The sequence below is a fragment of the Mobula hypostoma genome, chromosome 26, assembly GCF_963921235.1.
Source record: "Mobula hypostoma chromosome 26, sMobHyp1.1, whole genome shotgun sequence".
NCBI lineage: Eukaryota > Metazoa > Chordata > Chondrichthyes > Myliobatiformes > Myliobatidae > Mobula > Mobula hypostoma.
In genome coordinates, this window is record NC_086122.1 from 20,611,618 (window position 1) to 20,627,298 (window position 15,681).

A 15,681-nucleotide genomic window follows, 5' to 3' on the forward strand; every position below is an offset into this window, starting at 1 on the left:
ACAAGGTAGTAGCTGCACTAGCTGCATAACTGTGCAGCAAGGGGTGGGGAAGAGGAAGTAGATGTTGATCTTAATGTACTCTCGGTAGGACTGCAATGTTTTTATTTGAAATGAAAAGGCCATGAAACTCTCAGTTTACAAAATATTCGAAAAATGTTCATCGACGAATACTGTTTTCCCACCGCACACAGAAATGTGTACTTAGATTATGGGTTCAAATCACTAGCATGGCTTTGTGCCCGTGATCTTCTGACTCAGAATTGAAGTTACTGACACTAAGCCACAATGACACTTTTTTTTTGTTAACTTCCTGTTTCCTTTCTCTCTCCCTGAACAGAAGGTGGCAAGGGTATTTGACAACTTTAGTTCCTCAAGGTTTCTCAGAATGAGAGGAGGCGAACGGCAACGAATCTCAAAGGAGCACAATAGAAGCCACTTGTAGACTCTGACCCCTCGGTAAGTTATTTATCTCACAATAATTTGCTGAAGTTCAGCGAGGTAAAAATGTCATTGCCCTCTGAACACCACTGTTCCGCAAGTAGAAGTTAAAGTTCTCTTAAAGTCTCTAAAATTTTACTTTTTCTAATTCATTAACAAACTACAGATAAGACATTTTCATGCTGTATTAAGAAGAAGGGAATGTTTTTGAAATAGAGGTGCTATTGTTGCATTAGATTGAAAATGTGGAGATCAACAAATGCCCTTTAAATCTTAGGACACTGTAATGCTTTCGTTCCTTATCTTCTGCTTGTAGCAAACTTAAATTATGTTGGCAGTCTCAACCAAAGTGGAAATATCCAAAACAGTAAAGAAACGCCACCTACCAGCCTACACTCTGTGGTCATTTTATTAGATGCACCTGCACACCAGATTATGATAGCAAATATCTAATCTGCCAATGACCTGGCAGCAACTCAATACATAAAAGCACGCAGACATGGTCAAGAGGTTCAGTTGTTGTTCAGACCAAACATCAGAATGGGAAATAAAGGTGATTTGTTTTACTTTATTGAGATACGACAGGAAATAGGCCCTTCCGGCCCTTCAAGTCGCGCCACCCAACAATGCTTCGGTTTAACCCTAGACTAATCACGGGACAACTTACAATTTACTAACTGGTATGCCTTTGGACTGTGGGAGAAAACTGGAGAACCCAGAGGAAACCCACGCAGTAACGGGGAGAACGTACAATCTCCTTACAGACAGGGACGGGAATTGAACCCTACTGTAAAGCGTTGTGCTAACCACTACGCTACGGTGCTACCCCACTTAAGTGACTTTGACTGTGGAATGGTGCCAGGTAGGGTGTTTTGTATCTCTCAGCAAATGCGGATCTCCTCGGATTTTCATGTACAACAGTCTCTCGAATTTACAGGTAATGGTGCAAGTAACATCTAAAAGAAAACATCTAGTGAGCAGTAGTTCTGTGAACCAAAATGCCTTGCTAAAGAAAGAGGTCACAGGAGAATGGTTAGACTGGTTCAAGGTGACAGTAACTCAAATAACCACACATTACAGTGGTAGTGTTCAAAAGAGCATCTCTGAACACACAACATGTCAAAACTTGCACTGCATGGGTTACAGCAGCAGAAGACCATGAAGATACATTCAGTGGCCACTTTTTAAGGTACAGGAAGTACCTTATAAAGTGGCTATTGAGTTTATACTTTGCCATTTCCAAAATTTAAAGATAAGGAGGAGGAGAAGATGGCAGCGCAACGCAGCACGCAGCGGCCACTCCGGTGAATGATATCTGTTATCTGTCAAGTAGCGTGCCATGCACAATCCTGATTTGATGGAGACAGACGTGAGAGCACGGAGGAACATCTGGAGAAACTTCTGAAATGCCTTCTTCGCTGCCGCTGCTACTGTGTGATCCAGAATCTCCGGAGGGGAAGGCCCTGAGTCCTCGGCTTTGCTTGTTGCTCGGCAGAGATGGTGCTCGGTGCTCGGTGTCGGAGGGCTGGTCGGAGGCTCGAAGTTTTCGGACGGACTCAGAGTCGGCTGTGGTCGGGTGCTTCCAATGCATCGGCAGTTGTCGGCTCCTGGAAGTTTATGACAGGGAGAGTTTCTCCCTCTTGCCTCCTGCTATCGGGAATATTGGGAGTCGATTGGAACTTTGAGACTTCTTTTTTACCGTGCCTATGGTCTGCTCTTTATCAAATTATGGTATTGCTTTGCACTGCTGTAACTATATGTTACAGTTATGTGGCTTTGTCAGTGTTAGTCTTTGATTTGTCCTTTTTTTTGTGATATCACTCTGGAGGAACATTGTATCATTTCTTAATGCATGCATTTCTAAATGACAATAAACGAGGACTGAGTGTCCTCATAATCTAACCTATATCTAAATACAGAGAGACAGGATATAAAAGGATAAAACCACCTCAGTTGAATAGGTACTGATGAGAACTGTGGATTAATGGTAACAGGAGCCCATCTCAAAAGGATTGCAGGTTCCAGAAATAAAGATGGTAATCTGACATTAAGGACAGCCTCCTTCTGAAAGTGGATTTTCTGCATTTTTCAACAGGAAGAAGGGAAATTCATCAGGTATTGAATTGCACTATAATTGAACTGGGTGTACTTGGAATTACTGCTCAATAGAAAGTGCTAAACCTGAAGATCAGGTACTGAGACTGATAAGCTCTTAAATTGTCCCATAAAATATATATATTTACAAGTTAATCCCACTGTCAGCAGAATCAATCATTCACTTCCGTAATATGCAGCAAAGAAGCAATTTATGTGACTTTGGCTGGTTTTCAAAAAGCACATCACCCATTCTGTGCAGAGTGTATTTTACATTATACATGTCTGGGAGATGATTCATGCTAGTGATGATATACGTTCATCAACGTAATGCTCTCAAATACATCCTCCGTTCTCTGGCCCAACCCAAGCTGAACAAAGATCCAGACACACCCCGTTGCAGGGCAGGTGGTAACATGAATAAAACTGAATGTCAGTCAATAGATTCGTAGGCAGCGAAGAAAATCAGAATGTGTTCAGGTTTCTGCTAATCTAATTTGCTGCTTCTACATGGTTGGGGACCTGGAAACCTGTAGTTTCTAAACTCTCTGGTAAGTTTCTCTGAACTTCCTTACTGTTGCGTCCTTCAAGCTTCCTTCATTTTCCAGGGACAAATAAAAAGGTACTGTTCTGTTTTTATTTAATCTAGACGTATGTTTAGCTGATATTCTAAATCCTTCATTACTGACAAAAACAGTCACTGGAAAACAGGAGGTTGATGTTTCACTGGACTCATGGCATCCAATTAGTATTTTTAAAATATCTGCACACTCACCTTTAAAATCCAACTGTACAGTGACTACAGTATCCTATCAAGGGGATTTGTAGGTGCTAGAATTCAGAAAGGATTTTCAATTAAAACTGTGGCTGTTCTCTCTGACAAACAACTGCTTTGAGGAGGAATTATGAATGTACAAATACGTCGGTAATTGGATCTCCCCAATTGCAAACATACCAGAAATAATTTATTAATAAAATGTGGGGTGACTCATTTTACGAACACGTCCCTTTAGCTGCCTTGTTACTTATAGATCTGTACCTCATTAGAGCCATCTTTGGAAGCCAATGGAGGAAAAGACTGATAAATAAAGGACATGGGTAAAGAATAAAGGGTATGTACACTGACCATCACTCTGTTGAATAATGGTTCAATTTTGCAAACCCTTGAGTATTCTGTTTTAGTGATTTAAAGTTACACCATAAACCAGTTAAGCTGCTCATTCATGAACTTTCACTAGCATTATTTTACTTCTGATTGATAGCGAGCGTGATCCAGTGAACCGGGAGTAAGCTCAAAAATCAGTATCTTGGATTTAACGTTTTAGTTAAAACAGAAAAATTGCCAGTATTCAACAGCTTGAGGGAACTTTCTCTCAATATCCTCATCGTATTGCTGATGCTTAAAACTCTTTTATCAAAGGTTTATTGATAGTGCTTGAATTGATCACCTAATTCTTTTGTCCTCTCTTCCCTCAACTTGCAACCATTCTGCATTTATTAAGAGGGTTTTGATTTATCATTTTAATAGTTAAAATTACAAAGTGTCACTATTTATCCCATCTTGAAGAAATTATATTTTCCTTTTGCACCTTCTTTGCTCCCTTGTTACCACACTGACATGTCGGCTGAGATATGTATGACTAAACTGTTGGAATGGGATTTGAACCCATAAGCTTTTCGCACAGAAGCAAGAGTCCAACCAACAAAGCTACAGATGACAAGCAGCAACAGTGTAAACTCTACATACAAAGAAAAGAACTTCGTTTTTTTCCCCATAGTGAACATCTATGCACTCAGTTCTTGATATTTTATGGTGGTTGGATTGTAGGTAAGACCTGGTGAGATGACAGTAAGATAATACTTGCTCTTATGTATAAGCAAAAAAAAACTACATTGGCAAGAAAAAGACAAAATGAATGGAAAGACAGCAGTACAATTGGGACCAGAGAGAGTTAAAGTGGAATGGAATGTAACTTGAGTATAATTGAGAAAGCTAGTGAGTGAAAATATAGCCCATTTCTTGCCAACATTTTGTTAAACTTCAGCGCACTGCAGCACTTCAACAATGCTAAACTTTCCGTTGCTGGGCAGGGGTAGACTTGAAGGCACACCGCAAGTAGCTTAGGAAAAACTGTGGCTGCATTTCGTTTGATTCTCCCAGCTCCACCTAAATTAATCACAAGATGTTTCATTCTACTTTTTGTTAATTTTTTGAGCAACATAGGGAGAGGAACAAGCTACTCGTTTTCTGGAGCCTGCTCATTATCCAATTAGATCGTTATTCAACTGTATCTTTCTATGCATCATGTTATTGCGGAACAAACTTCCATCAATTTCAGCTTTGAAATTTTCATTTGATGTAACCTCCAATGTTTTATAGAGAAAGAGAGCTTCAGAGAATTTTAACCTGAAGTCTTTATTTCCAATGACTTCACATAATAACTTTCAATTTTAAGACATTATCACACAATGCCCACATCCAATCTAACCAGTCTATAACGAATCCATATTTCAGTCAGATGTTATATTACGTGTCCTGAGGGCATGTAGCCAAGTGGTTAAGGCATTCGACTATCGACCTGAGGGTCATCAGTTCGAGCCCCAACCGAGGCAGCGTGTTGTGTCCCTGAGCAAGGCACTTAACCACACAGTGCTCTGCGACGACACTGGTGCCAAGCTGTATCGGTCCTTGCCCTTCCCTTGGACAACATCAGTGTCGTGGAGAGGGGAGGCTTGCAGCATGGGCAACTGCCAGTCTTTCATACAACCTTGCCCAGGCCTGCGCCCTGAAGAGTGAAGACTTTCCAGACACAGATCCATGGTCTTGCAAGACTAACGGATGCCTATATTACTTGTAAACATCACATTTACATAGAAGCCAGAAAAGGACGTTATTTTATGACTTATTCCTTCAACATGACCACAGATGGTTCTCAGATTGTTCAGGCTTGCCCATGATTATCTGTCATGGTCTTCTCTGATGGAAAATTTCAGTCATTGTCATAATGAAAAGCTCTCACACTAGTCAGGTTAACTAATTCTGTTGCTGCCTAAGCATATGGGTTTCCAAAACGTTCCATTGTGATAGATATTCATTTCTTTGTTGATTGCTAATCTTACTTTCTAAACACAGAGGCTGCCACTTATAACATAAAAATGATGTAAATAAACTTCCAATTAACAGTTTGCTTAGTTTCTGGTCATAACTATAAGCCAGTCTTCAGTTCTGTAGGTGTAAATGGCAAGCAGAAATCAGTCTGAAGTTAACAACGCAGCTTTGCAAATATGCTCTGTATTTAGAAGGTGCTTTGTGAGAAGTAGGACGTAGCTCACTGCACCTGTTTTAACACTGCTCCAGAATGCGGTGTAGGACAATGTAATTTAATTCGGGTTGTTTCAAATGGACAAGCTGACTCTAAGTTGCTTAGTTCAAAGAAGCTTGCAGACCAGATGGATAAAATCACTTATCATGTCAAATAATTGATCTATTAAGTTGAGAGTTTTCTGTCCTCGGGAAATTAGCCTTACAACATTTACAGCATAAATTTCAAACTCTGAACAATAAGCTAAGATCTACAGTCTGTCTCCAAGATGCTTTTAGACCATTTGCGTTAAAAGGATATCTGAGGAAATATTATACACGGGTGAAGTCACTCAAGTTGAAGGAAAAGAGCATAGATATAAAGAGCAGTTCAGGCATATTAGAAATGGGGTAAGGAACATCAAGAAATATGGAAGAAGTACGGAGTGAACTAGAATCCATTCCTCTGGCTTCAAGTTTTGTGATGGACGGCTGATTATTCTGCAACGTGGCAGTATGTCTTTTTAGTTTATAGGAATTATATCTGTGCTTTGGAAATCCATTGTGCTTTGTTTTTTTTTAGACATGCTTTGTGTTTTAGAAATGGTTTATAATTTGACAATGTTTAAGATAGAATATTTCTGTGAATTGTCAATATGTTTTAAGAGTGTTGTTTGGATTTAAACTGAAAATTAATGAATTGTGTTTTAAACTTCTTTGTTAGAAGTATCTTCTCCTTGGTAGGGAGAGGCGACCCGCTGTATGAATAGTGGGTATTGGCGGCTAAACTTGCCATGGAGAATAAACAGGGAAACGAACTAGTATTGGAAGATTAGGTAGTTAGAGTATAATCTCCCTTTAGTGAGAATAACTGTGGCTATTTATATCCAATAGGCCTTCACATCCTCATCAGTCATCAGTTAACTTAAGCAGCTTTCCCTGCATCCAGGTATTGTGGCCAGGAAAAGTGTAGAACTCTGTCACATATAGCACTTAGTTTTAAGACAAAGGGCAGAATGTATACAGGTGTACATGTGTAAGCTGAACAGTTTGACTCAGTTAACTGCCAAGTATGATTCAAATTCTTGAATACAACAGCTTATGGGGCTGTCATTGACGTTGTCCTCATCTGCACCTCCTCCATTTCCCGAACATCCGCTCTCACCCCATCCTCCCACATCTTCTCTCCATCCCCCTGCCACTTGCAGGCCAAATGGATAAGATCACATCATATCAAATATCTGATCTATTAAGTTGGGAGTTCCTCTTGTCCTTACCTACCACCCAAGAGCCTTCGCATCCAACACATCATTCTCTGCAGCTTCTGCTGTCTCCAAAGGGATCCTACCACCAACACCTCTCCCCTTCTCTGTGCATTCAGCTGGGATCTCTCCCTCCTTGATGCCCTGGACTCTCCCTCATGTCACTTATCCCTGCAAGCAGGCAAAGTGCCCATTCACCTCCTCCCTCGCCTCCACTCAGGGCCCCAAAAAAAGTCCTTCTCGGTGAGGTAAAACTTCACCCGTGGATCTGTGGGTGTTGTCTATTGTGTCTCATGCTCCCGATGTGGTCTCCTCTGCATTGGTGAGACTCGTTGTAGATTGGAGGACCACTTCATCAAGGCCTTCTGCTCCATCTGCAAAAAGCAGAACTTCCCGGTTGCCAAACATTTTAATTCCCGTTCCCATTCCTACATGTCGGTCCACAGCCTCCTCTTGTGCCATAGTGAAGCCACCCTCAGGGTGCAGGAGTAACACCTTATATTCTGTCAGGGTAGCTTCCAAACTTATGGCATGATGGCATGAACATTGATTTCTCTTTCCAGTTTAAAAAAATGTCCCTCCCCCTCACCTTTTATTCTCTTCCCCACTCTTGCCTCTTACCTCTTCTCACCTGCCTATCACTTCCCCCGGATCCCCTCTTATTTCCCTTTCTCCTACTGTCCACTCTCTTCTCGATCCGATTCCTTCCTCTACAGCCCTCTTCTTTTCCTACCCACCAGGCTTCACCCATCACCTTCTAGGCATCCTCTTTCCCCTGCCCCCATCTTTTTACTCTAACATCTTCTCCCTTCCTTTCCAGTCCTGAAGAAGGTGTCCTGGCCCAATATGTTCATTTCCATAGATGCTGCCTGACCTTCTCAGTTCCTCCAGCATTTTGTGTATTGTTTTGGGGTTTACACTCATTGTAGCTGTGGTTGTTCTAAGCACCTCACCAAGTTGATCAGAGGCAGTGCAGAGGAGGTTCAGCAGCCTGATTCCAGAGATGAGGGGGTTAGACTATGAGGAGAGATTGAGTCGCCTGGGACTGTACTCACCAGAATTCAGAAGAATGAGAGGAGATCTTATAGAAACAAATAAAATTATGAAAGGGATAGATAAGGTAGGAGCAGAAATCTTGTTTCCATAGGAAGGTGAGACTAGAACCGGGGACATAGCCTCAAGATTCAGGGGAGTAGATTTAGGACGGAGATGAGAAGGAAATGCTTTTCCCAGAGAGGGATGGATCTGTGGATTTTTTTCCCACTGAAGCAGTGGAGTACCTCAGTAATTATATTTAAGCCAAGGTTGGATAGATTTTTGCTTAGTAGGAGAATTATGAGTTATGGGGAAAAGGCAGGTAGGTGGAGATGAGTTCATGGTCAGATCAGTCATGATCTTATTGAATGGTGAAGCAGACTCAATGGGCCGAATGGCTTACTCCTGCTCCTATTTCTTATGTTCTTATGTTATTCTTAGTAGATCTCTTCACCTCTAAACACTGGTTTAACTTTCCTTCAAATACTACTAATAGCCACTCGGTATATTCAAAATAAAGATCCTGCGGCAATACCTGGTTCCCCTTGGGACAGTTTGTTTTCATTGGCTCAGGTTGGGCTCAAACACAAATTTCAGAGGTGAAGGAACTTACAAAGAGAAAACTAAATTTTGTTTGCCCAATGAAAGTCAGCTCGGATCTGCCATTTGCAGCATACTCCCTGTTGTAGCTTTCCATTGACATCAGCACAAAATAAAATTGAGCTAGAAATAAAACGAAATACAATCTGAACAGAATATTTTTAACCAGAGTGAAGAATCGAGTCCAGTGTCATATACACAGTTACTGTATATGTAAGCACGGATGCCATGAAAAGGTTACAGCCACAGCACGGGCACACAGTGTTTATTCACAAGAAAAGCATAAAATAAACATAAATTTTGCAGAAAGTAAACAAAAAAGAACTCATTTAGAACTGAGAAAAGCATTTCAATTGTAGTGCGAAACAGTCGAAGTTGTTATTGCATTGCTATGCTAAGGCAGTGATTACAGTTGTGCAGGGCAGCTCAGGAATTAAAAGGTTGAAGGAAAATGCTGTTCTTGAAGCTGGCATTGTGGCACTGCAGGTTTCTGTGCCTCCTAACCAATGGAAGCTGTGAGAGAATGGCAGATATTACCTTCCTGAGGCACAACCTTACATAGATACTTTTAATGATGGCATTGCTTAACCAGGTGTGTACTGCCTTGCTCCTGCGGGCTGGCTCGTCTCCATCTGTGATCCAAACCAACAATAGTAGTATCATCGGCAAATTTGTGTATGGCATTGAAGTTGTGCCTAACCACACACTCATGTGGATATATAGGGAGTAGAGCTGGAGGCTAAGCACACAGCCTGGATGATGTTGTGTTGATGGCCAACAAGGAGATGTTGTTACCAATCTTCACTGGTTGAACTCTGCTAATGAGAGGGTTGGGGACCTCATTGCAGAGGGAGACACAGAGTCCCAGAAGCTCAGTGAAGCTCAATTAAGATCATGCAATGCTGGACAAACTCATCAAGTGAGGCAGCATCTATGGACGAGAATAATCAGAGGCAGAAACAGGTTTAATATCATTGGCACATGTCGTGAAATCTGTTAACTTGGCAGCAGCGGTGCAATGCAATACATGACAAAATAGGGAATATAAGTAAATCAATTACAGTAAGTATATATATGTGTGCAATAAATAGTGAAATTAAAAATAGTGCAAAAACAGAAATAATAAAAGTGAGGTAGTGTTCATGGGTTCAATGTCCATTTAGAAATCAGATGACAGAGGAGAAGAAGCTGTTCCTGAATCGCTGAGTGTGTGCCTTCAGGCTTCTGTACCTCCTACCTGATGGTAACAATAAGAAGAGAGCATGTACCTGGCTGATGGGGGTCCTTAATGATGGATGCTGACTTTCTGAGACATCATTCCTTGAAGATGTCTTGGATACTATGGAGACTAGGAGCCAAGAGGAGATGACTAATTTTACAGCTTTCTGTAGGTTTTTTTGATCCTGTGCTGTAGCACATCCCCCCCACCACCCTCACACCAGACAGCAATGCAGCCTGTCAGAATGCTCTCCACAGTACCTCTGTAGTAGTTGTCAAGTGTCTTACATGACAAACCAAATCTCCTGAAACTCCTAATGAAATATAGCCCTGTCTTGCCTTCTTTATAGCCGCATCGATATGCTGGGACCAGGTTAGATCCTCAGAGGTCTTGATAGGCAGGAACATGGAATTGCTCAGTCTCTCCACTCCTGAACTCTCTGTGAGGATTGGTTCATGATCCCTCGTCCTACACTTTCTGAAGTCCACAATCAACTCTTTGATCTTACCGATGTTCAGTGCAAGGCTGTCATTGCAACACCATTCATCTAATTGGTATACCTTGCTCCTGTACACCATCCCATTTTCATCTGAGATTGTGCCAACAATGGTTGTATCCTTAGCAAATTTATTAATGCCATTTGAGTCATGGGTATAGAGAGAGTAGAGCAATGGGCTAAGCACACATTCCTGAGGTGCACCTATGTTGATCACTCGAAGTTTCAGGCCTTGACTACTTATCAGACATCAGGTTACTACAGGAAACAAGGGAGGAAATTTCTGTGCCCTTGGAGATGTTCTTTACATCCTCATTGACCACAGGAATAGTAAAAGATAATTGCTGAGTTGCAAATTTTATTCCTTACTTCAAGAAAGAGAGTAGCGATAACCCTGGGAATTATAAATCCAGTGAGTTTTACTTCTGTGATAGGCAGATTATTATAGAGGATTCTTGGAGACAGGATTTACAAGTATTTGGGCAAGCATAGTTTGATTAGCAATAGCCAACATGGCGTTGTGAGAGGCAGGTCATGCTTCACGAGCCTGATTGAATTCAAAGGTTCAAAGGTTCACTTTATTTTCAAAGCACGTATGCAGAATACAACTCTGAGATTCGTCTTCTCCAGATAGTCATAAAATACAAAAAATATAGAAGTAGTTGAAAGAAAAGACATCAATCTCACCCTCCCCAGGGTAGGGGTATGTTACGGGGGGAAGGGTTAAGGGGAGGGGGAGGGTAGATATTATTCTATGTAATTAAATTTGAAAATTGAATCCTAAAAATTTTTTTAAATAAATAAATAAAATTAATATATTGCCACATGGAGAAACAGCAACAAGAGCATCAAACTCCAAACCCCAGCTTGCCAGTCAGCAACAAGAAAGAAGGAGCAAGAACCCAATAAAAACACAGGACTGAAAGAGGTCAATATGAACTACAGTTACCTCGGACTACAGTCCAACCCATAAATCTCACAACTCTCATAACATCTCCGAAAGCTTCAGGGACAGCAACTGCTCGAACCCAGCGGCCTTTCCGGGGAGAGCGAGTCAAACCCTTTGAGGATTCTTTGAGGATTTGAAAAGCACATTGACGAAAGTGGAGTAGTGGATATGGTGCATATGAATTTTAGTAAGACGTTTGCTAAGATTCCTGATAGTAAGCTCATTCAGAATGTCAGGAGTTATGGGATCCAGGAAAACCTGGCTGTATGGATACAGAATTGGCTTGCAGAAGGTGACAGTAGATGGAGCATATTCTGCTTGGATGCCAGTGACCAGCCGTGTTCCACAAAGATCTGTCCTTGGGATGCAGCACTTTGGATTTTGTGGTGTGTTGCTCAAGATTTCCAGCATCTGCAGAATGTTTTGTATCTACTATTAAGATTGATTTCTCTCTCTGTTTTTAAGGTGCCATGGTGATACACAGCTTTGATTATTAGTTTTTATAGTTAATAAAAACCACTTATCTGATAGTCACATGAGAAAACGAAAAGCAGAAATAAAGTATTCTATTGTTTGTATTTTAGGTCAACAAGTTAAGACTTTCCACGTGCCATGGACTGGGGCACTTTACAAGGTGTGCTCAGCGGAGTGAATAAGTACTCAACTGGATTTGGGCGGATCTGGCTGTCCGTGGTCTTCATCTTCAGAGTTCTGGTCTATGTGGTGGCAGCAGAGAGCGTGTGGGGCGATGAACAGAGTGACTTTGTCTGCAATACCTTACAGCCCGGCTGTTCAAACACCTGCTATGACCACTACTTCCCCATATCCCACATTAGACTGTGGGCCTTACAGCTGATCTGCATCACCACGCCTTCATTGTTGGTGGTTCTGCATGTGGCTTATCGGAAAGAGAGGGAGAGGAAACACAAGATGAAGTATGGAGAAAATTGTACCCAGCTGTACAAAAACACTGGGAAAAAGCATGGTGGGCTCTGGTGGACATATCTGATGAGTCTGATATTTAAAACAGCTTTTGAAGCTGGTTCTTTGTATATACTTCATTGTGTTTATGCTCAGTTTTACCTGCCTCGATTAGTCAAGTGTCCTATGTCCCCTTGTCCAAATATAGTTGATTGTTATATTGCCAAGCCTACTGAGAAGAGGATCTTCACATACTTCATGGTTGGGGGGTCCAGTGTTTGTATTATCCTCAACATTTCTGAAATACTTTATCTAATTTTCAAACGATGCTTTAAATTTTGTAATAAAAAGCTCAAGAAGGAAGAGGTGAGCTTGTCAAAGGCGAAGCGAAACGTACTTCTGAGAGAGAGTATTGAGAAGCAAAGTCAATAAGCATAAAACCTCAAAATCTAATAATGTCTAAAACTAATATGAAACTAATTTTCTATTTCATACCTTGAAGAACTAATATGATCGATCAAACATAACATTATTGAAAACTAGGCAGGCTTGAGTTCTCAATGACCTGTTCTTGCTCCTGTTACCAATGCTCATGAAGAATATTTGTACGATACCGTTTCAAATCTTTCTGCCATGTCGATCAAATATTACTTGTATCTATAACAGCTTTCTCCAACCTTTGATGTATCCTTCATTTTGATTCCACCATTTTCATCCTGTTGCATGTTAAAGGACCAGCAGATGAATGTTTGATGTCCAACCAATAGTGGAAAGATGTTGATGGAGAAAAGGACTGAGCTTTTTTTCTGATCCCCTAACACTCTCCAAACCTTGTTGGGGGTTGGACCAGATATGCCAGAGCAAATTTGCTTTTTATAGTTGATTTGTAACTTTTGGTATCTAAAACAATGCAAGAGGTCTCAGAGAAATGTTTGCACATGAATAAACAAGTATTTCAAGATTTCCTTTCGGCTTACGGCCTGGTTGGAAAGGTCAGCGCTGACACTCTAAGACCCATAGAGCATGCTTGAATGCAGTTTTCAGTCAATTTACATTCCCCGTTGTGTTAATTATTTCTTTCTAAAAGTATCTGACTGCCATGGAAAGAGCATGCATCAACACTATACAAGCAGACTGATCACCACTGCAAACATTTAAGTTTTTAGAACAAATTATATTAAAGTCCCTGAATTATTACAAGGAAATGGAAAAGTACTGAAAGCAATGTCAATCAAAGCCATCGCTGTGGTTTTTATTAAGTAAGTGTTTAATACCAGAAGGCATGCATTGAAGGTGAGAGGAGGTACGCTTAGGGGGGAATGTGAGGGTCAGAGAGTGGTGGATGCCTGGAGTGCACTGCCTGTTGTAGAGGCACATACATTAGAGGCTTTTAAAAGATGTTTGGATAGGCACATGGATGCAAGGAAGATAGAGGGATATGGACATGGTGTAGGTAGGAGGGATTAGTGTTTGGTTGTTTTTGATTTGCTTCTTAGCTGGTTCAGCACAACATTGTGGGCCGAATGGCCTGTTCTTTTGCGTACTCTTCTATGCTCCACGTTCTAATGGACAGAACCACCAAAAAGTCTTTAATTTCATGTTTGCTTCTGGATGCTTTTAATGACAAATGATACTATCTCTTAAAATATTTTCCATTTCATACTTGGAGAAACTAATGTGATCTGATCAAGCATGATGTTATAAAAAACTCGGCATTTTTTATGTTTTATATAAAATTTTTATTTTTATTATTTTAAAAACTAAATGCTGTGTTCACACTGGCAGTTGTTAGCTATCTGAAAAAGGTAATACTAAAAGATAAGACAGCAGGGAAGGGTGATCCTGGCTAAAGGAAATGGATGTTATTAACTGTTGCATCATCTCTAGGCTTGTTGAGCAAGGTTAATGCACTCAGCCGAGGATGTGTAGGAAGATAAGCACTCATCATTGTCACATCAGGATCATTTACAGTAGACATTTACTATTTCTAGTTCAGAGTGATATCAAATAACTGTTGATTTGCTTTGCCATTAAATTAACCCGAAATTCAATCTTTATTGCTCTGTCTCTTTTCTGAAGTTCCATAACTCTTAAGATGTTATGATGGTCTCTCATGATGGTACAATGTGGCCAATCTATTGGAAATAGATATGAATCAGAGTTGCTACCTTTAATAACAGACATCTAACTGTACCAGAATTTTTTACTCTGGACTCACTGACTGCTGCGAATTCACTGGAAATTAAATAACACATTTACATTTTATACAGAGCTACTGCCTTTTCTCTTGTGCTTGAGAACCTGTACCACTGTAAGACTGTCTCTGCAGTTGTGCGATAAACTCGTGCAGCGAAATTTCAGAGAAGCTTGGTGAATAGCAGGCACAATATTAGTATCATCCCTCGCAGAAAATTCTGGCTTATACCTTATGTAAAGTTTGCCATTCTCTGAAGCATAGCCACATCGCAAAACATATTTACTATTGATGGATTGTATAAATTATAAGATGTACAGACTGCACTGTGAGCATAAATGACAATATCAATAACTCAAAGACAATAAAAATGTAAAAGAAAATGTTTAACTTTACAGCATGGACTGTGAAGAATCACAGTGCAACTGCTTAGAATTGAGGGAGGTATCCCCGTCCACTATCATTCCTGTCTTCCATTTGAAGTGCTTATGTCTGTGTCCAAGAATGTCTTTTCAAAAGCAACAAAACAGTCTGCTGGAAGAACTCAGCAGGTTGAGCAGCATTTGTGGGAGAAAGGAACAGTCAACATTTCAGGTCAAAACCCTGCACCTGAAGTCTCTTGTGTCTCATTGTCCTTTCAAAGTTTGCATCAAAGGAATCCAGAGATTGTGATGTCTACTCTAAGTATGAAGTCAGTTTCTTAAAATATTTATTTTGTATTTTTTAATGTTGTTACATTTGTATTATTGAAAATAAATACATTAATTTGAAATATATGATTATAAGTCTTACTTTTATACTAATTATCTAGAATTCTGTGATAAACATTGCTGCTTCAATAAAAAGGCCATTTGGATAGTTCAATTCTCCTCCTTTCTCTATTTCATTAACACAATCCTGGAATATGTAATATACATAGTTGTTTGCCCCAGGCTACCTGTACTGCCAAGCACAACACACAGTTCCACAGTCTAAACTGGTGCTTTGTCTTCACAACACCAACTGAATGTTTTGAACATAACTGTTTCAAAACAGAGTAGCTAGCATTATTTTTGACTTAACCAACTGTGATGTGATAATAACATTTAAAGTTTCACTCACAAAAATGGACACAAAGTTTTTGTTTAGTAATCTTTTCACCCCATCCCATAGATGATAACAGATGATATAAT

The 15,681-nt window shown here is 40.3% G+C and overlaps 1 protein-coding gene across 3 annotated transcripts; it reads left to right on the forward strand.

The window, feature by feature from the left end:
* The first annotated feature begins 314 nt into the window (after positions 1 to 314).
* Positions 315 to 15,367, forward strand: LOC134338123 (gap junction beta-4 protein-like). 3 transcript variants are annotated; one of them, XM_063033674.1, is made up of 2 exons: positions 315 to 456; positions 11,979 to 15,367. In XM_063033674.1, exon 2 carries the CDS (start codon positions 12,007 to 12,009, stop codon positions 12,745 to 12,747), a length of 741 nt encoding a protein of 246 aa, XP_062889744.1. In that variant the 5' UTR covers positions 315 to 456; positions 11,979 to 12,006; the 3' UTR covers positions 12,748 to 15,367. The 3 variants fall into 3 exon arrangements, with proteins under 3 accessions (XP_062889744.1, XP_062889745.1, XP_062889743.1); XM_063033675.1 differs by lacking the exon at positions 315 to 456 and adding an exon at positions 2,928 to 3,154; XM_063033673.1 differs by lacking the exon at positions 315 to 456 and adding an exon at positions 2,929 to 3,083.
* Positions 15,368 to 15,681: the final 314 nt, after the last annotated feature.